Source organism: Bos taurus, chromosome 7 (genome assembly GCF_002263795.3).
Source record: "Bos taurus isolate L1 Dominette 01449 registration number 42190680 breed Hereford chromosome 7, ARS-UCD2.0, whole genome shotgun sequence".
NCBI classification, from domain to species: Eukaryota; Metazoa; Chordata; class Mammalia; order Artiodactyla; family Bovidae; genus Bos; species Bos taurus.
In genome coordinates this window covers 16018030-16041129 of record NC_037334.1, presented here as the reverse complement: position 1 = coordinate 16041129, position 23100 = coordinate 16018030, and the positions used below count along the sequence as shown (strand labels likewise).

At 42.9% G+C, this 23100-nt stretch overlaps 1 protein-coding gene across 2 annotated transcripts; it reads right to left on the bottom strand.

Annotated features, from left to right (window-relative positions):
• Positions 1 to 6793: 6793 nt before the first annotated feature.
• Positions 6794 to 11504, bottom strand: LOC508834 (RNA-binding protein S1, serine-rich domain-like). Of its 2 annotated transcripts, XM_024994051.2 has the most exons (3): positions 8862 to 11504; positions 7333 to 7425; positions 7155 to 7242 (listed from the first exon to the last, which is right to left on the bottom strand). In XM_024994051.2, the coding sequence occupies exons 1-2, from the start codon at positions 9653 to 9655 to the stop codon at positions 7335 to 7337; spliced, it is 885 nt and encodes a 294-aa protein (XP_024849819.1). In that variant the 5' UTR covers positions 9656 to 11504; the 3' UTR covers positions 7155 to 7242; positions 7333 to 7334. The 2 variants fall into 2 exon arrangements, with proteins under 2 accessions (NP_001193587.1, XP_024849819.1); NM_001206658.2 differs by having other exon boundaries at positions 6794 to 7425; positions 8862 to 9655.
• Between the last annotated feature and the right edge of the window lie 11596 nt (positions 11505 to 23100).

Genomic DNA, 23100 nt, shown 5'->3' with positions numbered 1-23100 from the left:
GACATTTTCTGAACTTCCTTGTACAATTTTGATAAAGTTGTTTTATCAGTGGTGGAGAGGGAATGCTGATGTGGCTCAGACCATAAATAATCTGCCTGCAATACAGGAGACGCCGGTTCAATCCCTGGATCCAAAAGATCCCCTGGAGAGAGGAATGGCAACCGACTCCAGTATTCTTGCCTAGAGAATTCCACGGATGGAGGAGCCTGGCAAACTACAGTCCATGGGGTCATAAAGAGTCAGACACAACTGAAATGACAAAAACACACAAAGAGTAACCAAGAAACAGGAAAACAGTAAATAGAGGTGAGCAGTTATGCCTCCTGACAACAGGCTCTGGATTTAACTTAGTAATAAGTCCCTTCTAGAGCCCAGAGCTTTGATGTGGGTCTTAAGCCTCCCCAGACGCACTAAGGCAGATTCCAACTCTTCAGTGTGAACCAATCTGCATATTCTAACCCCTTTTTGTTCTGGGACTGGAGTGTCACATGACCCTTTCTGATCCAATAGGAACCAGGCACTTGACCCTCTAGGGAACAGGAGGTGGATCCACGTTTATGCCTGGTTCTTATCTGCCAGTCCTGGGGTCTGGGAAATGGAGCCATGTGAGGTCACCATGTAGGGAGGGCTGTCTGGGTTTGGGGCCACCTGGGAGCATTACATTTAAGGGTGAGCATGGAGAATGGTCAGGATGAGACCTGCCTCCCTCCCACCTATATCTGTACCTGGACATAATTTACTCCCCCACAAGAAGTGTGTGTGTGTGTGTGTGTGTGTGTGTGTTAGTTGCTCAGTCCTGTCCGACTCTTTGCGATCCCATGGACTGTAGCCCGCCAGCCTCCTCCATCTCCGGGATTCTCAAGGCAAGAAAACTGGAGAGGGCTGTCATTCCCTTCTCCAGGGCATCTTCCCAAAGCCACCAGGAAGTCCTCCCACGAGAAGGGACACATGTATATGTCTGGCTGAGTCACTCTGCTGTGCACCTGAAATGATCACAGCATTGTTAATCGGCTATACTCTAATAAAAAATAAAGTTAAGAAAAAAAAAAGGATGGTTTTGAAGTATTATATAAGCACATACAAATTTTAAAATTAATTTTATTTATTGTATCTTATCTATTAATTACTAAATGTGAAATGGATAGAGAGACTCACCTTTGACTCAGTATTCCAAGATATTAATAATAATAATTTACTCTCCACATCCAGTTAACAGAAACTAATTTCTTTCCTCTTATGGTCTGTTAAATTATTTTATCTTAGGTTAATATACATGCCTGTGTGCTCAGTCACTTCAGTCATGTCAGACTTTTTGTGATCCTGGAGAATGTAGTCTGCCAGGCTCCTCTGTCAACGGGATTCTCCATGCAAGAATACTGGGGTGGCTGTTATTCTCTTCTCCAGGGAATCTTCTCAAAGCCACTAGGAAGCCCTCCCATAAGAAAGGATACCTGTGTATGTATGGCTGATTTGCTCTGCTGTGCACCTTAAACTATCTCAACATTGTTTAAAAAATGAAAAAGTTAAAAGAATTAAAGGATGGTTTTGAATTATTATATAAGCATATTCAATTTTAAAAATTAATTTTATTTATTATATTCTATCTATTATTAAATATGAAGGGGATGGGGAGACTCACTCACCCTCTACTCAGTATTCCAAGATAATAATGATTTTACTCCCCACATCCAGTTAACAGGAACTAAGCTCATTCCTCTTCTTATGTTATTTTATCTTGGGATAATATGCATGCATGCGTGCTCAGTCACTTCAGTTTAGTTCAGTTCAGTCACTCAGTCGTGTCCGACTCTCTGCAACCCCATGAATCACAGCACGCCAGGCCTCCCTGTCCATCACCATCTCCCAGAGTTCACTTAAATTCAGTTGTGTCCAACTCTTTGTGACCCTGCAGACTGTAGCCCACCAGGCTCCTCTGTCCATGGGACTTTCCAGGCAAGGATACTGGAGTGAGTTGCCATGCCCTCTTCCAGAGGCTCTTCCCAAGCCAGGCATTGAACTTGCATCTCCTGCGCTGCAGGTGAATTCTTTAACGCTGAGCCACCGGGGAAGCCTTAGGTTAATATAGGTTCTGTTAAATTATTTTATCCTAAGGTCTGGGGAAGGGATGGAGAATTTTCATTTCTAAGAAGTTTCCAGGGATGTACAGCACCACACGCTGAGAAGGGGATTCTGGGACATCATGAAGCCCACATGAGACAAATACAGAAAGATGAAGGTCATTCAGTTCAGTTCAGTTCAGTCGCTCAGTCGTGTCTAACTCTTTGTGACCCCATGAATTGCAGCACGCCAGGCCTCCCTGTCCATCACCAACTCCCAGAGTTCACTCAGACTCATGTCCATCGAGTCAGTGATGCCATCCAGACATCTCATCCTCTGTCATCCCCTTCTCCTCCTGCTCCCAATCCCTCCCAGCATCAGTCTTTTCCAATGAGTCAACGCTTCGCATGAGGTGGCCCAAGTACTGGAGTTTCAGCTTTAGCATCAGTCCTTCCAAAGAACACCCACGGCTGATCTCCTTTAGAATGGACTGGTTGGATCTCCTTGCAGTCCAAGGGACTCTCTCAGTGCCAAATCCAGACCAATTTATTTAATAAACTATTCAAACACTGAACTTTAAATACTTAAGTACTGAAAATCCATTCACTTAACTACATTTATGCAAAGATGTCATCTTTTGAATGACAAACTGCAATAAATTAGCAGTGACAGCTGAGATTCTAAATCCTTTCTCCTTATAATCCAATCATTAGATTCTAATCACTATCACTTGTTTTGTGTATGTGTTACTTTCTGCAGTACAACAAAGTGAATCAGTTATTTTTATTTATTTTTTTCTGAACTCTCCCCCACCATAAGCTCTTCCCCTGCCCCCAGGAACTACATCACAAGGTTTATTATGCCAATGTGTTTGTGTTCACTTCTTTTTCTTTTTTTATGTTTTAAACTTTATTTTGTATTGCCGATTAACAATATTGTAATAGTTTAAGGTGCACAGCAAAGGAACTAAGCCATACATATACATGTATCCATTCTCCCCCAAACTCCCTCCCATCCAGGTTCCCACATAACACTGAGCAGGCTTCCCTGGGCTGTACATACAGTAAGTGTTTGTTCTCATCACTATGATCTGTTTTGTGTGTGAATGTTTCTTTCTGCTGTAAAACAAAATGAATCAGTTTTTTTAAATTTATTTGAGTACAGTTGGTATACAATTTTGTGTTACTTTCTGCTGTACAGCAAATCAGTTACACATGTACACATATCCACTCTTTTTTAGGTTCTTCTCCCATATAGGTCATCATTATAACCTGATGATCTGTTTTAAATGCAAATCTAATCACGTACTTCAACTGGGCAGGCCTTCATTTTTGTCTTCAGCAGATATTTATCCTGTTGCCCTGTCCTAATCATTAACACTACCCTCTTTATTCCCCAGTGTGTTCCAGCTTGGAGAGAAAATTCTTTGGTCACCCTATTTGCAAAGAATCTACTATGTGCAAAGCGATGATCCAGAAAAAAACTAAACAGATTCACTGCCTCTGTTTGATTTAATCCTCATGAGAGGAAAGAGTTAATAAGTAGAGCAAAGAATTTATAACTTGTCATATAGAAGTAGAGAGAGAGTGCATGTATTAGAGTTAGTTTCAGCATGTGTGTCTATTCATTTTTAAATGTTTTAGTGTGTGTTCATGTACTTGGGTTGCCTGGAGGAGGGGGGGATTGTCTGTGAGGGAGGCTCCTAGGCATTGGAAAAGTTCCTCCAGGTGCACTTTCTTGGAACTTTATTAATGTGTATCAGTCAAGGTTCTCTAGAGAAACGGAACCAATAGGACATAAAGTCTACAGAAGAGGAGACGTATTTAGGAATCCACCCACATGGTTATAACAGTGAGAAATCCCATAATCTGCTATTTGCAACCTGGAGAAGCAGAAAAATCAGGGTTGGGACTTCCCTGGTGGTCCAGTGGTTAAGAATCTGCCTCAAAATGCAGGGGATGTAGATTGAACCCCTAGTCGGGGAACTAAGACCTCACATGTTGCAAAGCAAATAAGCCCCTGAACCACAACTAGAGAGTCTGTGTGCCACAACGAAAGATCCCGCATCCCGCAACTAAGACTAAAACCTGACACAGACCATTAACTAAATAAGTAAATATCTTTTAAAAGTCAGTGGTAAATTTCAATCCAAGTCCGAAGGCCTGAGAACCAGGAGCTCTGAGTCCAAGGGAAGGAAAAGATGGACATTCCCACTCAGGAAGAGAGAGTGGATTCACCTTCCTTCACCATTTTTTCCATGTGGCCCTCAGCAGACTGAATAACACCCACCTACACTGTGGACAGTGGGTCACTTCACTTAGTCTACGGAATCAAATGCTGATCTGTTCCAGAAACATCCTCAGGAACACACCCAGAAGTAGTAATGAGCCAGCTATGTGGGCTGGTCAGCCTGTGGATAGGCGTCCATCCTGCCCCTGTCACTTGAACCCAGATGCTGGCATCCAAAATAAAGCAAACTTTCCCTTCCACCAACTGCGCCTCTTTATTGACTTTTGAGCAGTGAGCAGTTACAATTTAATGTATAAAATAAGCTACAAGAATGTATTGTACCAACAGGGACTATGACCAATACTTTTATAGAGTATAACTTTAAAAATTATGAATCACTCTACTGTATTATCTGCAAGTTATACAATATTATTCATCAACTATACTTCAAAATGGCTTCCCCGGTAGCTCAGATGGTAAAGAATCCGCCAGCAATGCGGGAGACTTGGGTTTGATCCCTGGATTGGGAAGATCCCCTGGAGAAGGAAATGGCAACCCACTCCAGTGTTCTTGCCTGGAGAATTCCCCATGAATACAGGAGTCTGGCAGGCTATAGTCCATGGGGTCGCAGAGAGTCAGACACGACTGAGAGACTAAGAAAAAGCACATATTTCAATTTAAAAAATCTAAAAAAAGAAAGAACCCAAATACTCAAAATGAACCCATAGAAAAAGAAATCACATCTGGTTTACTGAAGCAGAGACTGCATGGGAGGAGAAATTGGAGAAAGGTTGCTGAAAGGTACAAATTCTCAGCTTTAAAAAAAGATGCAGAAGGGGTAAGGAGTAACATGATGACTGCAGTTAATGTTGCCGTTCACTACAGTGCTGAAGAAATATGTTCAGAGAGTAAATCCTAAGACTCTCATCACACCAAAAAAAAAAAAAAACCATTTTGAGATGATGAACGTTAAATGAAAAGCTTCCCTGGTGGTTCAGATGGTAAAGAATCTGCCTGCAATGTGGGAGATTGGGGTTTGATCCCTGGGTCGGAAAGATTCCCCTGGAGGAGGGCATGGCTACCCCCTCCAGTATTACATTAACTAAAATCACTGTGGTAATCATTTCATGATGTAGATGTCACATACACTTCAAACATATACAGTAGCAGCAATTTTAAACATTACCTGGAAAAATAGAACTCTTCCATCAAAAGAAAACTGTATATAGTACTGTATGTCAATGATATCTCATGAAATTAGAGAAAAATTGTTAAGAAAACTGTATATAGTCCTGTATGTCAATGACATCTCATGAAATTAGAAAAAAATTGTTAAAAAAGATAAAAATTAAAAGTGCAAAAGAGTATAAGTGAAAGAGGACAAACCACAAGTGCTTTTTTCCTTTAGAATTATTTTATTAAATCATAAATGTACAACTGCTTCATATAATAATTCTACATGCTAAAATTTAAGGAATAATGTTATTAATATGTTTCATTACAGCATACTTCTAATAGCTTTTCAAAAACTGAGAAAAATCTGCAAAAGATTTTTTAAAATGTAACATTTTACAAAGAAATGTTAACAATTTACAAACATATAACAAAATGTTTAATGTTAAACAAAATTTAACATTATCAAAGAAGTGATGCTTCTACACTCTGACAAAGATCACTAGAAAAAAACAATTAAGCTAAGAAACTGCCTCAAAGGCATTTTCCATACAGTTTTTCCTCTGCAGGAAGGCAATGTTCTTAAATAATTTAATTCATTCACAAATGGCTCTCTGCACTTGCTCTGGTGTCTTCTGCCATATCACTGCATGTTTACTCATAACCTGAAGCTGCCCAGTTAACTCTGGGCTCTCATCCTCCGCTAGACAGTGAAGCCCAGGGCAAACAAGAAGCAGCTCAGTTTCAGCTTTGCCCTCCCAACCCCCACATCCCCCACTGCCTCCTGGACCAGAGTTTCCTTCACTGTATTGAGCCCTCAAGTTCCTGCTACCTAAGTTTCCATTCCTCAACTGTAATTAAATTGCTGCTGATAATTTCCAAAGTCATTGTTAATTCCACTTCTACAATTTCCTCCTCCATTGTTGCCATGACCACCTCTGCAGCCCCAATCATGGTTGCCAGATATGGGACTTTCACCACCAGACAGACCCTCTGTCTCTCCCTTTTCCAGCCCCATGATTAGCACCCCTAAATCTAGGACCATTTCCATATGTATCAGATCCTTCCCAGAAGTTACTTTCTCATCCTGATGCTAGTCCCAAATCGCTACCACCACCAGGATAAACCCCCAAACCAAAGCAGCCTCCTCCTCCACTTCTAGAACCCTGGACTTGTGGCATTTCCCATGTGAACAAAGCCTTTGCAACTTTTACATGACGACCATTGATGGTACAGTTTTTCGGCAACACAGTCTTGTCCACAGAATCAAGGTCATCAAAAGTCACAAACCCAAAGCCTCTTTTCTTGCCAGACTGCCTATCAGTAATGATCTCAATGGCACCATTTTCCCATATTTCTCAAAGTAATCTCTAAGATGATGTTCCTTAGTATCTTGTTGAATACCATCAAACAGTTTCTTCAGTGTCCAAAGGACACCCTGCTGTCCAGATGCTGCTCTTGGGACACAAGTTTGGGTTTAAGCACTCTGCCATCAATGGAATGGGGTCTGGTGGACATTTCATCCACCTCGGTCAGGGAAGAAAAGATGACAAAACCACACTGTCTTCATCTTTGGCTGGAAGGATCCCTCAGGACCACACAGGCTCTAAGTTCTCCCCACTGCTGGTAACAGTTCCTCAGACTTTCTTCTGCAGTTTCAAAGTTCAAAACACCAATAAAGAGTTTATTAATTTGTTCAGCTTCTCTCTTCTGCCTCTTCAAAGCAATTGATTTCTCGGTTTTCTCCATTGGACTGGGTTGCTTCAATCAGATTTCCTATAGCTGAGGGAGATGAGAGAGATCTCAGAGATGGATGCAGACTGGACATGTCCCAGCCCTGTGGTAAGAACCTGTGTTGCCCCAGGAAAATACCTCTAGGAGCACTTCCACGGTGATCTGGCAATGCTGCCATGGCCTCTCAGCTCCTGCCGCCCTTGAATCAATCCTGAGTACTTTTCCATCTTCCTGCAAAACATTATTTGAACAGAGTGAGCTTTCCAGACCCAGTCATCAAATATTGCATTTTCTTTTTTAGTTTTCCAATTGTGAACTATATGTGTATTATCATCTCTTCATTTTATGTTAATTCTCTCACTAAGTTGGATACCCAATGAAGGGAAGAGTAATGTGGACTTTAGTGATTTACCCTGGCATATATACTTACTCACTTTGCCTTTAGAAGGGGCTCAAGATATATTTTGTTGAAAAAAGTATTCGAACTCCAAATATACTTTCTAAAGTTTTCTCAGAAAGTCACTCAACTTCAGTTATACAGTCTTATCACCTCTTTGGTGGGTGACTGCAGTCAACCGTCGTCACTATGGTTTCACATCCTTTCTCTCTTAATCCATTTAAGACTTTAATCATAAAAATCTACTTAAAATGTAAACCTAATCAGTGCACACTTTCTTTTAAAATCCATCGTTTCTGTTTCAGAGGGTGTTTTAGAGGAAGAAAATAAAAATATCTTAATCCTGTTGCCCTGCCATAATTACTAATACCACCCCTTTCAACACCCTATATTCCTTAGTTTGGAACGAAAATCACTTGATCCTCATGTTTACAGAGCACCTATTACATGCCAAGTTGTGGACTAAGATCCATAATTAAGAATTTCACTGAACAAAGTCATCACCCCAATTCATTCGAATCCTGATAAAAGTTTTTTTAAAAAAAACTCTAATCCTTGGTTCATCCAAAGCAATTACTTTACACAACAAAGAACCACCACAACATTATCTAAAAAGCTACAAAGTTACAAAATCCAAAACAGAAAATGAATAGTCCTGACTGTACAATAAAAGCCAAAAAAGCAATGTACACATTGCTAAGGTAACCTGCAGAGCAATGAATAGCACACAACTGCCCTAGGTTGGGGTGGTTCTGTGATGACCCAGCAGAGCTGGCTGGAAACTTACCAATTTCAGAGAAAGGGAGGGTGTATGTATGTGTGTGTGTGTACTTACCAATTTCAGAGAAAGGAAGGGAGGGAGGGTGAGGGTGTGTGTGTGTGTGTGTGTGTGTGTGGCACATAGCACGGGGTACTTGACCCTAGAGGTCAGAAGAGGACCCAAACACGGGTGCATGGCCAGGCTAACAGGGATGGCATCACTGCTGGACTCTGCCAGCCGACAGGTTAGGGCAGGACCAGGCCATCGGATCGGCCCAGGTCGTCTGGGACATGGAAAAACGTGCTCCCAGGCTGGGGCTGTCCGTCTGTCTGAAGCCCCCTGCTCATCCCTGCTGCTTTGCCAGCTACATGACTCCCAGGAACTATAGAAACTTGGAAGTTTTCCAGCCAGAACACTAGAGGGCACCTTTACAAGCACAACCCCAAACCAGCAACACCCCTGCAGCCAGAGCTCTGCTGCTCGGGGACACGTGTCAACTGCTGCCCTCACCTTCGGCAGGAGCTGGAGCTGGAGCCGCTCCAGTGGCGGGGGCGGCGGGGGCAGCGGGGTCGCCGGCGCTCGGGGGACCTGCCCCAAGGGGAACGCGATCTGCTCCTCCTCACCCTGCGCCAAGTGGGGGAAGGTGGCAGCATTCTCCGGAGAGAGCTCAGTCGCCTGGGGGGTGGCTGGGGCCAGGGGGCCAGCACGGCTGTGGCCATGATCTGCTGGCCGTCGATTTGCCCTCCGTCCATGTGCTTGAGAGCCTTCGCAGCCTCTTCCGGATTCTCGAACTCCACGTAGGCATGGCCTTGAGACGGATGCGCGCGCATCCTGTCTCTGCGCAGGTCGATCTTTCGAACTCTTCCGAAGGTGGAGAATATTTCCCGGATGTGCTCCCTGGTCACCTTCCGCGTGAGCCTCGCTACGTGCACTTTGGTGGGCTTAGGGGCGGGGCTGCGCCGTCTCCTTTCCTTCTCGTCTGGTCTGGGTGATTTGGGTTTGGAACCGGACCGCCGCCTGTGGTCTCGGGGGCGCCAAGGCCTCGGAGAGCCGGGGGAGCTGCTGGAGCTGGAGCTGCGGGACCCACTGGAGCATCCCGAGCGGCCGGATGCTGAGGGCGAGCTGGAGCCTGAGCGGGACCGAGCCCCGGAGCTGCTGCTACCGCCCGAGGCCCTGCGCCGCTTCCGAGCTTTATCCCTGCCGCGGTCCTTCTCGCCGGACTGCTGGGTGGCGCCTGTATTTTTACAGGGATCCGCGGACTGCTCGCCAGAGCGCTCTTTGCGTGGGATGGGAGACGGAGTCATCTCGCCTCCGCGCTTCTCAGCCTCAGGAGAGAAAGGGGTTAATAGATTAAAGGCTGTTTCCTACAGTGTGAAGTACAATAGAATGTTGTGATCATCAATAAGGCCATCACAGCGACGAAGAAAGAGGAGATATGGAGGAAGAGAAGTAAGAAGAAAGAAAAAATGACAGTTATTGATGAAGATATTGGGGAAGGGCAACCCTGTAGCTCAGACGGTAAAGAATCTGTCTGCAATGCAGGAGACCCGGGTTCGATCCCTTGGTCGGGAAGATCCTCTGGAGAAGGGAATGGCAATCCACTCCAGTATTCTTGCCTGGAGAATCCCATGGACAGAGGAGCCTGGCGGGCCACAGTCCATGGGGTCGCAAAGAGTCGAACACGACTGAGCGACCAGCCATAGCCATTTAACTTGATGATACATACGGATCAGAGAGCTGAATTTTTAAAAAAACATTTTATTGTTTACTAAATATTCCCGGAAATACAAGAGCCAATGATGTACTAGCTTATTTTATCCCAACATCAAAGCAGGTTCCAGGTTTTTTAGACAGGTGTACAAATTGAGCTTCCCTGGGGGCTCAAACGGTAAAGAGTCTGCCTGCAGTGCAGTAGACATCGCCTGCGTGCTCAGTCGCTTCAGTGGTGTCCAACTCTTTGCAACCCTATGGACTGTAGCCCGCCGGGCTCCTCTGTCCATGAAATTTTCCGGGCAAGACTACTGGAGTGGATTGCCATGCCCCACTCCAGGGGATCTTCTGGACCTAGGGATTGAACTGGTGTGTCTTACGCCTCCTGCATTGGCACGCGGGTTCTCTACCACTAGCAACACCTGGGAAGCAGCAGACATTAAACAAAGAATTATAGGAACATCAGAATACACAAAGGTAATGGATTAATTTGGAAGAGAAATGAGATAAAGTTAGACATAGCTTCAGAGGATATCTCAGGTAGAGAAATCAAACTGAGAAAAAAGTAAAGTAGGACACTGTAAAATAACTTTTAAAAGTCACCTTGACCTTGCTACGAGTGATATAGGCAAGTCACAATCATAATCCTTAACCCAAGTCCTTGCACCTCCCCTCCTTGTCACCAGGGCCCATGGATGTTGAGTTTCTACTCTCTTCCTTGCAGCTCAGGGCCACCACAGGGGAAAATAAACCACGAAGGGCAGACTCTGTGCTGATGTATCAGATAGATGGCCTGGAACATTCTCTCTTCTTCCAGCTTACCAATGGGACAGTCTAGTCTTTGTAGCTCAGCTAGTTCAGAAAGCAATCTGATTTCCTTTCATGGGAGCACTGCCTCCTCAACCCACATTATAGGCACTATTAACAGGAAGAGAAAGAAATCTGAAACCCAGTATGGCAGAATCTGGGGCAGTATGGACCCATTCTTGCTATGGGGTCATCCTAGGCCTCTGCCTATAGGAAGGACCCTCCCGTCAAGTCTCAGAAAGCTTCTCCACCCCACCAGGGACAAGCTAGACCAGTGGTTCTCAGAGAACATCCTTAGACTGTGAGCAGGAGGACCAGTGGTTCTCAGAGTGTGTCCTTAGAGCAGCAGCAATACCTGAGGACTTACTAGAAATGGAGAGTCTCAGGCCTTGCTCCCAGATGTGATGAATCAGAAACTCTTGGGTGGAGCAGCAATCAGAGAGCTGAATTTAAAAAGAAAGAAAGAAAAATAAAAGCCAAGAAAAATAAACTTGTGAGTAAAACATTTTTCAGAGAGAACTATTTAAACAGATCCCAGGCATATACTACCTCTACTTCATAGTGATTTAAAAAAAAAAAAAAATTGGCTAATTATCCCAAGAAAGCTTCATACACAAACCTATACAAAACCTTGAATATTTCTTAATACTAACACCAAAGAAATAACTTTCAGTAACAGAACATTTTAAGAGCTACTATTGGCTTAATTAAAAAGATTGTACAAAAGGCAAAAGTATATAGATGGACATCAATATGGATTCCAAACTCACCAGAAGAGACTGACTTGAAAATCTGGTCAACAGGCTCCCCCAGTTCTAAGAGCTGTCCACTGACCACTCCTGAGATGCAGACAGCTGGTGCCTCAATGGAAAGACTTCTGCCTCTGCCTCTCCTTTTATGGGGGAAGAAGGTGGACAACCCAATCAGTGGACAACCCAATCAGTGGACAGCCCAATCAGTGGACAACCCAATCTAGAGGGCACGCCCTCTCAGATCCAAGTTTTGGAGACATTCCTGAATCTGCGCCCACAAACACAAGAATTTGAGGCTATTGACACAGATACTATTGTAGATGAAAAAACTGAGTTCAGACAAATACTACTTCTTCTTCATAGTGATCTTGTTTTTTTGTTTTTTTTTTAAATCTGGCTAATTATCCCAAGAAAGCTTCGTACACAAACCTATACAATACCTTGAATATTTCTCAATACTAACACCAAAGAAATAACTTTCAGTAAGGTAACTTTTCATTTTAAAAGCTACTGTTGGCTAAAACAGAGATTTTAGAAAAGGCAAATGTAGATGTATACTGCTTAGCCATCAGTATCAATTCCATGCTCACCAGTTAAGGCCAGCTTGGAAATCTGGTCTATGTAGGTTCCCCCAATTTCAAGAGCTGTCCTCTGACCACTCTTGAGATGCAGTCAGCCTGTGGCTCACTGGAAAGTCCACCAACTTCTGTCTCTGATTTTCCTTTAATAGGGGAAGAGAGTGGACAATCCAATCAGGGGATAACCCAATCTCCAGAGAACACACTGTCTTTCAGATCCAAGGCATTGAAGAGATTCCTAAATCTATGCACACAAACACAAGAATTTGAGGTGACTGACACCATCAGATACTATTGTAGATGAAAAAAACTTAACACATTTTGTGCCTGGTTAGGTATTTGCAGACCCTACCAACATTGTAATGTTTTCTTTCCCTCAGCTGGGATACATTCTACAAAAATAAGAGTGAAAGTTTCTTTCTGCACTTCATAGTAGCTTTAGAAGGACCAGGATTCCAGGTCTGGTTTAGAACTCACAACCTGCCTCAGCAACAGTGTAGATCTTTGTTTCCCTAAGAGAACACTGTGCCTGGAATTTCTTTACTATACCTTGTAACAAACACCAGTCTACCTAATGCATCAGAGTAGATGCAGAGAGTCATTTTGTGAATCCATCAGAGTATTTTAGAACATTACCTTACTGTGGGGGCTTACTAGGTGGTGCAGTAGTAAAGAATCCACCTGTCAGTGCAGGAGACACAAAACTTGAGGGTTCCATCCCTGGGTTGGGAAGATCCCCTGGAGAAAGAAATGGCAACCTAATCCAGTATTCTTGCTAGAAAATTCCATGGACAGAGGAGCCTGGCAGACTACAGTCCATGGGATCTGAAAGAGTTGAACATGACTGAGTGTGTGGTGCGTGCACACGCGTGCACACACATACACGCACATTCTGAACTTACTGACTGGATATGCAGGGAAAGGACAGAACCAGAGATAACTCTGGTTTCCAGCTCAAGTGGCTGATCAGATGAAGTGCCTTTTAAAGGAAAGAGGAAGTCAGGAGAGGTGGCAAGTACAATCTTAAGCAATGGGCGTGGGGGTGGGAGTTAGGGCCCAGCCCCTCCACAGAGTTGAGAATTTGGGGATAACTCCACAGTCGGCATCCATGGTTCCACAACTGCACATTCAAACAACCGTTACTGAGTCCAAACACAATTTGCTGGCCACGAAACAGGCCGGTTAATGGAGAAACTAGGTGCTGCAGCAAGGAGCACAACTTTATTTGGAAAACTGATGACCGAGAAGACAGAGGACTAATGTCTCAAAATAACCATCTTATCTGGGTCTGAATGCCAAGTTCTTTTATAGAACAGAGACAGGGGGAGGTGAGGAAGCAAAGTAAAATGGCCTTTAATCTTGCAAGTATCTTCTGGTATAGTCTTAGCGGGGAGATGTGTTAACTTCTTCCTTCCTGCCATCCACAGGGGGACAGGGTCCTGAACTAAGGTGCTTTGGGTCGAAACTCAGGCAGAGGGGTGGAGGCAGGGTAAACAGTATCTTTTTAGTGAACGAAAAGGATACAGCTATAGAACCTTGCTTCCCATTGGTTTTGTATAGTGTCCTTTTAGTAAACAAAAGCAACCAGAAGCAAAGTTAAGGGTTTAAGTAAAAGAAATAGATCCAACATGGAGTCCGTTCTTCCCTGTAACACAAACACAGGTTGTGGAGTACTGCGGTATGAATTTATTTTTTAAAAATAGGCTTATAAGAGGACCCATACAGTTCAAACTTGCACTGTTCAACGGTCAACTGTAGAGACTACTTAAGATTCTATATCAGTTATATTTTGGGTAGAGTGTTAGTGAAAGTTGCAGAAAACTGGTAGTAGGTATCTTGACTATAGCCAGAATATGTGAGACTAGAACCAAATGGAAATGTAGGGTTTAAGATGTGATGCCACCAAAATAAAAGAGTGAAGAGAAAGAAGGAGAGTAGTATGCCTTTATGTTTAAGAGAAGAGAAAGGACTCAAGGGGTAAAGGAGTTTCACAAGGGAGTGAATTAAGAGCGGCAGATATTATTGAAATGGAAGCTGAGGACTGAGAAAACAGCATTTCCTCTGTCCTCGGAGTTTTCCAGGCAAGAATACTGGATCGGTTTGCCATTTCGTCCCCCAGGGGATCGTCCCAACCCAGGGATTGAACCGCTGTCTCTTGTGTCTCCTGCATTGGCAAAAGGATTCTTTACCACTGTGCCCGCTGGGAAAGCCCTTTTGAGTTTATAGAACCACCAGAACCGCACCCCAGCCCTGCAAGGTATTTTCCCCCAGAGGACACTGACTCTCAGGTCTCCAAAGCCCACGCACTGTTGCATCAGGCCGGCTGCTTCAGGATGGCTGGGGGAAGGAAGGACAGTGAATTCCAAAAGCGTTTGCTCGCTGCCACATTTCATTTCCTGTGCAGTGAGTTCCTTCATCAGAAGCAGCGTGTGGGGGACACCAGGACGATAGATAAGACATCTAGGAACATTGCCTGCGGGGAAGGGGAATCTGTGTCCAGGGTGAATGTCTGTCCCAAAAGAAGGAAGAACCAACCCCTTCAATAACCAGATTTGTCCAAATTACCCCTGACACTCAGGACTGATCATCCCAGGGATTGGTCCGATCCCGAGGACCCTGCCTTGGCTCTCATTATGAATGAAAAATGCCCACCTCACCTTCCTTTGCTACTTTACTCAATGTAATTTGTTGAAAAATCTGTCTCTTCCCCACTAAATGAGCCTGTCAGCCTTACTGAAGTTCACCTGACCAGATGTTGGAGGAAGTTTGTGTTTCTTTGTTGTTGTTCTTTACCAGGGCTCTAGGCTTTATTTCAATGCTATTTACTCCAGTACCACACTGATTAATTACTTTGGTGTAACCCTTTCGGGTATTTTGGGATCAGGAGGTTTCATACCTTCAACTTTGATTTGCTCTTTCAGGATTCTTTTGGTTATGCAGGGTGCCTGAGCTTTCAAAACAAATGGTGGGATACATGTTTCTATTTCCACAAAAATGTTATCGGAAGTTCAATAAAGATTGCATTAAGTCTGTAGATCACTTAGTGTAGTATTGACATTCTCATGTATTAAGTCTTCCAATCAATGAAATGGTATGTCTTCCTATTTATATCTCCTTGAATTTATTTCAGCAATACTTTATAGTTTGGGGAATAAAATCTTTTGCCTCACTGCTTATGTTTATTCCTAATAATTTATTCCTTTTTGAATTATTTGTGCTTACGGTATATAAAAATAATTTTGTGTTTATTTTTTTAGGTATTTTTTTTAATTTTATGCTTTTGTTTTTGTTTGCTTTGCCATGCATGTGGGATCTTAGTTCCCAGACCAGGGACCAGAGTTCGAACCCAGGCCACCTGCTTTGGGAGCTCGGAGTCTTGGCCACTTGACCAGCAGGGAGGCCCCTTGTGTGATGATTTTTTATCCTGCAACTTTGCTGAGTTTATTTTTTGGGTCTAACTGTGTGCCTGTGTGTTGCCATGTGTTTGTGCTGTGTCTGAGTGTAATCTAAGCGTTTCTACATGTGACACCATTTCACTATCAACAGGGGTCATTTTCCTTCCTCCTTTGTAATGTAACCGTCTTTTCATAACTTTTTCTTGCTTCTTTGTTTAGCAGGGACTTCCTATGCTAAGTTGACTAGAAGTGGCAAAAGCAGGCATCCCTCCCTGGTTCTTAATCTTATAGAAAATATTTCCAGGCTTTCTTTATCAACTAAAATGACAGATGCAGGTTTTTGATGTATGGCCTCTATTCTATTGAAATTTCCTTTTATTCTTCTGCTGGCTGAGTGTCTTTGTTATGAAGGAGTGGCATAATATTATTAGCTATTACAATGATTGGTTTTCATACACTGGACCATCCTTTTAGGTCCCAGGAATAAATCTCATTTGTCTGTTGTTCAGAATCCATTTAATGTGTTGCTACATTCAGTTTGCTAGTATGTGTTAAAGATATTTCTACCAGTATTCACGAGTATATGCATCTAATTGCATTCTCTTTTTGTATTGTCCGTTTCTGGCTTTGGTAAAAGGGTAATACTGACCTCATGGAATGAGTTAGAGTTCTCTCCTCTTCAGTTTTTTGGGGAAGCATTTTAGAATCAGTATTGTTAAGTCATTTTTTATGTTTGGTAGAAATCAACAGTGAAACCATGTGGTACAGGCTGTGCTTTATAAGACTTTTTGGATTATTGATTCCATAGTCTTACAGGTTATAGGTCTATTCAGATTTTCTACTTCTTCTTGATTCAGTTTTGGGAGCAGCTTTTCCAGAAATTTGTCCATTTTGTCTGGGTTATCTAATCTGTTAATGTACAGCTGTACATAGTATTCTCTTCAAATCCTTTTTTTTTTTCGTATAAATTCAGCAGTAAAGCCCACAAATCCATTTCTTATTTTGAGTAACTGAATCTTCTCTCCTTTTTCACAGTCATTGTATTTGAAGTTTGTTATTTTTGTGGATCTTTGCAAAGAACAAACTGTTGATTTTCCTTCTTATTTTTCTCTCCTCTCTTTTATTCTGCTGTCCATATAATCTGTATCATTTCATGCTCTGTGATAGATGTGAATTTAGGTTTCATTATATTTCCTAACACTTCGTGGTATAAAATTAGGTTGTTAATAAGATAGATTTCAAATTGTATTTGAGATCAAGGAAGTGGCTTTCTTAATTATATATGCCAAGATCAGTAATTGATGAATAAATTTACTTTCTTACTAAAGCATCAGTTGAAATTATTATGAAGAGTCCTAAGACGATTTCACACCAGCTTGTTTCTAACCCTGCCATGTCCCAGCTTGTCTAACCCTGGTGACAAAACCACCATGAGCTCCATGCAGGGAGGTCAACCATGGACACAGGAGGGCAGAGCCCTCAGTGTCGGGATGGGCTCGTCTCCCCCACACCTCCCTGTCTGTTTCCAAGCCCGGAAGCCTGAGAGTCACAGACTATGATGCAATCACAGAGGGAAGGGGAAAAACATGTTTATGGTCATTGCTTCTCACCAGGACTGAGGGAGGCAGGTGCAGAGCCCCAGGACAGGAGCCTCCGCAGAGCTCCTCCATGGGACTGACATGAAGCAGTAAAAAGAAGGGGAAGGCAGGCTGCTCGCGTCACGGGGACACCAAGCGTGAGGTCTCAGCACTGTGACCCCCTTATACACACCTGCCCTCTGATTCTACCTGTGCCCTGGTCTGGCACACCAGCCTGGCACACACCCTGCAGTTCTCACAGGCTGAGAGACAGAGCAGCAGTGGCCTGTGCTGCGCTGGCGTGAGGAGAAGTTTTCCCTTCTGAGAGCAGAGCCTACAGACCTGCTCCCGAGCCAGCTTCTTCCCAGCTCAGCTTAGACATGGGGTTTTGTCTCCCTGTTGTGCAGACCCTGCCATGTCCTTTTTGATTTGTCTTTTCCTCCTCCTGCATTTCTTATACACCGTATGTGAGCTGTATTATGGACATTGTTTGCGATTCCAGAAGCCAAGAGTCTGTAGAGATGGGGACCTAGTGATGGGGTGGATTTTTTCCTCTTTATGAGTTGTACCAGGATTCAGACACATTTCGGATCTCTTTTGTGGGCAGCCAAAAACAAGAGGCGAACAACAGGTAAGTAAGTTCTTGTTTACACGTGCACATGGGTGTGTGTGTGTGTCCATTTAATCCCACAGAGAAGATGCTAAGGTGTGCACAGAAATTGCAGAATTGTAGGCTGACATACCCTTACTGGTGCTTTCCCCATGCCACTGGTGGTAAAGAATCCACCTGCCAAAGCAGGCAATCCAAGAGACGAGTGTTTGATCCCTGGGTTGGGAAGATCCTTTGGAATGGGAAATGGCAATCCACTCCAGTATTCTTGTCTGGAGAATTCCATGGACAGAGGAGCCTGGTGGCTACAGTCTATGGAGACGCAGAGTCAGATATGACTGAGCAACTAGGATCAGATTCTCATTGTGATCTTCTTTATCTCTTTTTTACCTTACTTTTTTTCTCCCCACTCCCTTCAAGACAGAGGAGAGAGTTAGACAACTTCTGTGTCAGGTCCATGAGCCTATTCTCGATGATCATTCCCCAGAGGTCTCAAAACTAGTGAACCTGCTGGGACTCCAGCCCCTGCTGTTGTCAGATCCTCCGACTGAGGCACACCATCCCTCAAGTCACTGATCCCCTGGTCTGAGGTCACACTTAGGAGAAAGTGGCACAGTCTGGCTGCTCACTTCTGACAGGGACATTGCTGAAGTGTGCACCCCTGGAGACCCTAAGTTCCTTAAATCCACAACCCTTAAACATTATGACCCACTGGACATCAGTCATCATTTAACCTTACAATGAATGAGATATTCAGCCCATTATTCTGAAGGCCAAACAAGAAAAGGGGATAACATTTCAGACCAGGTTAATGCCCTTCACTTTTTATCCATTGCCCTAATTTCTCCAGGAAAAAAATGAAAACACTGCCTTAAAATCTGGACTTTATCCAACTGTGAAGCAAGCATGTCTCTGGTTTCATTCCAGTAATGATGCCTAACAAGGGATTTCCTTCAAACCGCCTGTGTGCTGTTCATGCTTTGTTTGTTGAAGGAATCGCTAGTGCCTCTGAAACATTTAACAACATGTCTAGGCTTCCCTCATAGCTCAGTTGGTAAAGAATCCGCATGCAACGCAGGAGACCCCAGTTCAATTCCTGGGTTGGGAAGATCCCCTGGAGAAGGGATTGGCTACCCACTCCAGTATTCTTGGGCTTTCCTTGTGGCTCAACTGGCAAAGAATCCGCCCGCAATGCGGGAGACCTGGGTTTGATACCTACGTTGGGAAGATTCCCCTGGAGAAGGGAAAGGCTACCCACTCCAGTATTCTGGCCTGGAGAATTCCAGGGTCTCAAAGAGTCTGAGTGACTTTCATTTTCACTTTGCATGTCCTTGGAAGAGTAAAGGGATGTGTAGGAACTCCACACTTTGTTTTCGTGAGTTGTTTCCATCAGTACTAACTCCTTCTGGAATTTTAAATCTATAGTCATTTTGGCAGGTGCTCTTGCGCTGGAGGGCTATGACCTCAGGGGTTAGAATTTCAGTCTTTCCAGAGTTTTATCTGTGTGAGGACGTTTGTGTGTCCAATCTTTGTCCGTTCCAGCTGTCTCATTTCATGCTTTGTTTCCTCTTGGTTTCCTTCCATAACTTTAAAAGTAACCCATGGAATATTTTATGGAAATTATTTCAGGCACAAACATTGTCTAGTTTGGTGAAAGCTACGGATCACTTGCCTTCTACCAGAGTTAGGGTGTCAGAAAGTGACTATCAGGGGATGAAGTAGACCCTCTGATCTCAGGCCCCGTGAGGGGAAAGAGGGAACCTGTTTTCTCCTTGAGGCCAGTGTTGAGGGTAAGGCGGTGGGAGTGTTATTAACATCAAAGGCTGGAGGTCAAACTTTGTTCCCTTCCTCCTGTACTGGACGCCAGAGAAATTTCTGGCCATCTCCATTTGGGACAGAAGAGCTGAAGGCATATGTGATTGTCAAAGTTATTCCTAAAAGTCTCTGGGTTAGTCCATGATTGTATATGGTCAACTTCATTCTGTAAACAGACTTTCATACCTAACAGTGTATCATGGATGTAATTTAAGTAAATGTATATCTACATGATTATTAATGAATGTCTACAGAAGTCATGTCATATAGATATGGCAACACTTTAGTCATTGTGTTATATGACAATAGACATGTGATAACTAATCCTTCTTAACAAGCTTGGGCATTTCTCTTATTGAGGTAATTGTAAAACTGCTGGGTCAAAACACAGGCACATTCATACAGCTCTTGGTGTGTGTGGTGTGTGGTCAAGGACCTGCTGGGAAACTAGCACTTTACAAGCCAGCCAGCAGAGGGCAGGGTCATCCTTTTTCTGTGTTATGGGTGATTAGTAGCTCAGTCCTGTCCCACTCTTTGTGACCCCTTGGACTGTAGCCCGCCAGGCTCCTCTGTACATGGGATTCTCCAGGCAAGAATACTGAAGTGAGTTGCAATGCCCTCTTCCAGGAGGTCTTCCCAACCCAGGGATGGAACCCTTTTCCCACATTTTTACCAACTGAATATTCTATTTTGAACTTGGCTTCCTCAGTGACTCAGTGGTAAAGAGTCAGCCTGTAATGCAGGAGACTTGGAGACATGGGTTCATTCCTGAGTCAAGAAGACCCCTTGGAGAAGGAAATGGCATCCCACTCCAGTATTCTCACCTGGAGATTTCCATGGCCAGAGGAACCTGGCAGGGTCCAGTCCATGGGGATGCAAAGAGTCAGACAACTGAGCGTGTGTTCTGCATCACATGAGAGGCACAAATATAAAGCCATTTTAAAATTATTTTAAGGCCATTATTTTAACATGCACATCTTTACTAATTAGAGTCACAGTATTGTTACCTATTGTTTTAGGACATTCTACCTATTTGTAAAGGTGTTTGTATGATCATAGCCTTTATCTTTAATGATACTTCTACAGAGTATTATTCTGTTACTAATTTATTTATTTATTTTTATGAAAACTATTTTTGTGCTATGCTGGATCTTCATCGCGGTATGTGGGCTTTCTTAGCTCCTAGACCAAGGATTGAACCCATGTTCCCTGAATTGGAAAGTGAATAATTCCATGATTTGCATAACAATTACCTGAGTCCACTGTGGGATGTTTGACCATCATTTATCCTCAGTCTGTTTTGCCATTTAATCCTGTGTTGATGTGGAGAATTCAAAAAGTATGAATTCCTCAGACTTTGCAGTTAACTTTTTTTTTATTTTTCCACTTTTGCTTTACTTTTCATCTAACTCCAGAATTTATCGGTATCCATCTATACTAAATTTTAAAAAATAAATGCAATGCTTCATGGAGATATAATTCACACAAAAAATTCAGCCTTATATAGTGTACAGTTCAGTGATTTTAGCACACTCACAGAGCTGTGCAACCCTCACTCCTATCTAATTTTAGAATATTTGTGTCACCCGAAAATGCAATTTCATGGTCATCATTAATTTCTTTCCATTTTCATCTGCTGTCAACACACATTGATAATCTACTGTCTCTTTAGATTTTCCAATTCTGGAAGTTTCATATAAACAGGATTATGTAAACTGTGACCTTTCGTGAGTGGCTTCTATTCACTGTTGAAAGTGGGATTGAATTGTTGTCTATTTCATTCCCTTATGATCTGCTAGTATTTGCTTAATACTTAATGCTTCCATGAAGTAGGATGTTAAGTAGTGAGTTTTTCATACATGTGCTTTATCAAGTTAAGGGAATCCCCTCTATTCCCAGTTTGCTGAGGTTTTGTTAGGAATGGATGTTAGGTTATTTGCTCTACATTGTTTGCAGTTATATGACTCTCTAAAATTGAAGTACAGTGATTTACAATATTGTGTTATTTTCAGGTGTTGCACTGTGGATAGTGTGGGCATTTTAACAATATTAACTCTTCCGGTCAAGATTATGGGAAATCTTTCCATTTCTTTACATCATCTTTGGTTTCCACAACCAGTGTTTTATAGTTTTCAGCATTCAGGTCTTTCATCTCTTTTCTTAAGTTTATTCCAACTATTTTTTTTGTGTGTGTGATTTTATTTACATTTATTTTTATTTTTTAAAATTTATTTCTAATTGAAGAATAATTGCTTTACAATATTGTGTTGGTTTCTGCCAGACATCAACACGAGTCAGCCATAGGTACACATGTCCCCTCCCTCTTGAACCTCCCTCCAACCTCCCATCCCATCTTAACACCCCTCTAGGCGATGCACCCCACTCCAGTACTCTTGCCTGGAAAATCCCATGGATGGAGGAGCCTGGTAGGCTGCAGTCTATGGGGTCACTAAGAGTGGGACATGACTGAGTGACTTCCCTTTCACTTTTCACTTTCATGCACTGGAGAAGGAAATGGTAACCCACTCCAGTGTTCTTGCCTGGAGAATCCCGGGGATGGGGGAGCCTGGTGGGCTGCTGTCTATGGGGTTGCACAGAGTCGGACACGACTGAAGCGACTTAGCAGCAGCAGCAGCAGCAGGTTGTCACAGAGCACTCGTTTGAGCTCCCTGAGTGATAGAGCAAATTCCCACTGGCTATCTATGTATATGTTTCCCTGCTACTCTCTTTGTTCGTTCCACTCACTCCTTCCCCTGCTGTATCCGCAAGTCTCTTCATGTCTGCATCTCCATTGCTGCCCTGCAAATGAATTCATCAGCACCATCTTTCTAGATTCCATGTAAATGCGATGTATTTTTTTTTACTTTGTCTTTCTGATACTTCATTATTAGCATAAACAAATGCAACAGATTTGTGCATATTAATATTGTATCTTGCACTCTTGCTGAATTCATTGATTAGTTCTAAGGATTTATGCGTGGAGGATTTATGGCTCTGCATAGTGTATCATGTCATCTCCAAATAGACAGTTTTACCTCTTCCCTTACAATTTGGATACATTTTAGTTCTCTAAAGGATAAACGGGTAAGCAATGAAGCAAGATTCAGTCATTAAAAGAAAAGAATTATTGGTATACATACAAGCTTTAAAAACATTATGCTAAGTGAAAGAAACCAGACACAAAAGGGGAAATATTATACAATTTCCTCCATAAAAAATGTCAGGAACAGGCAGATCTATAGACAGAATGTAGATTAATGACTGGCAGGGATCATGTTTAGGGAGAAATGGGGAGTGACTGTTTAACTCCCACGGGTTTCTTGCGATGATGAAAATATTCTGGCATTAGAGAGTGCTGATGATTGCACAACATTCCATATGTCCTAAAACCCACTAAATTGTCCCCTTTGAAATGGTGAGTCATATGTTACGTGAATTGTACCTCAAAAATGAAAGCGTTCACTATATCCCACAATAAGGTGACAAATGCTCCTGTGGTTCAAGG

Coding starts and splice junctions, on each gene's coding strand:
- LOC508834 (XM_024994051.2), bottom strand. CDS start 9,655: ATGACTCCGTCTCCCATCCCACGCAAAGAGCGCTCTGGCGAGCAGTCC. Junction 7,426..8,861: donor AGCTCCAGCTCCTGCCGAAG/GTGAGGGCAGCA, acceptor AATGTTTTGCAG/GAAGATGGAAAAGTACTCAG.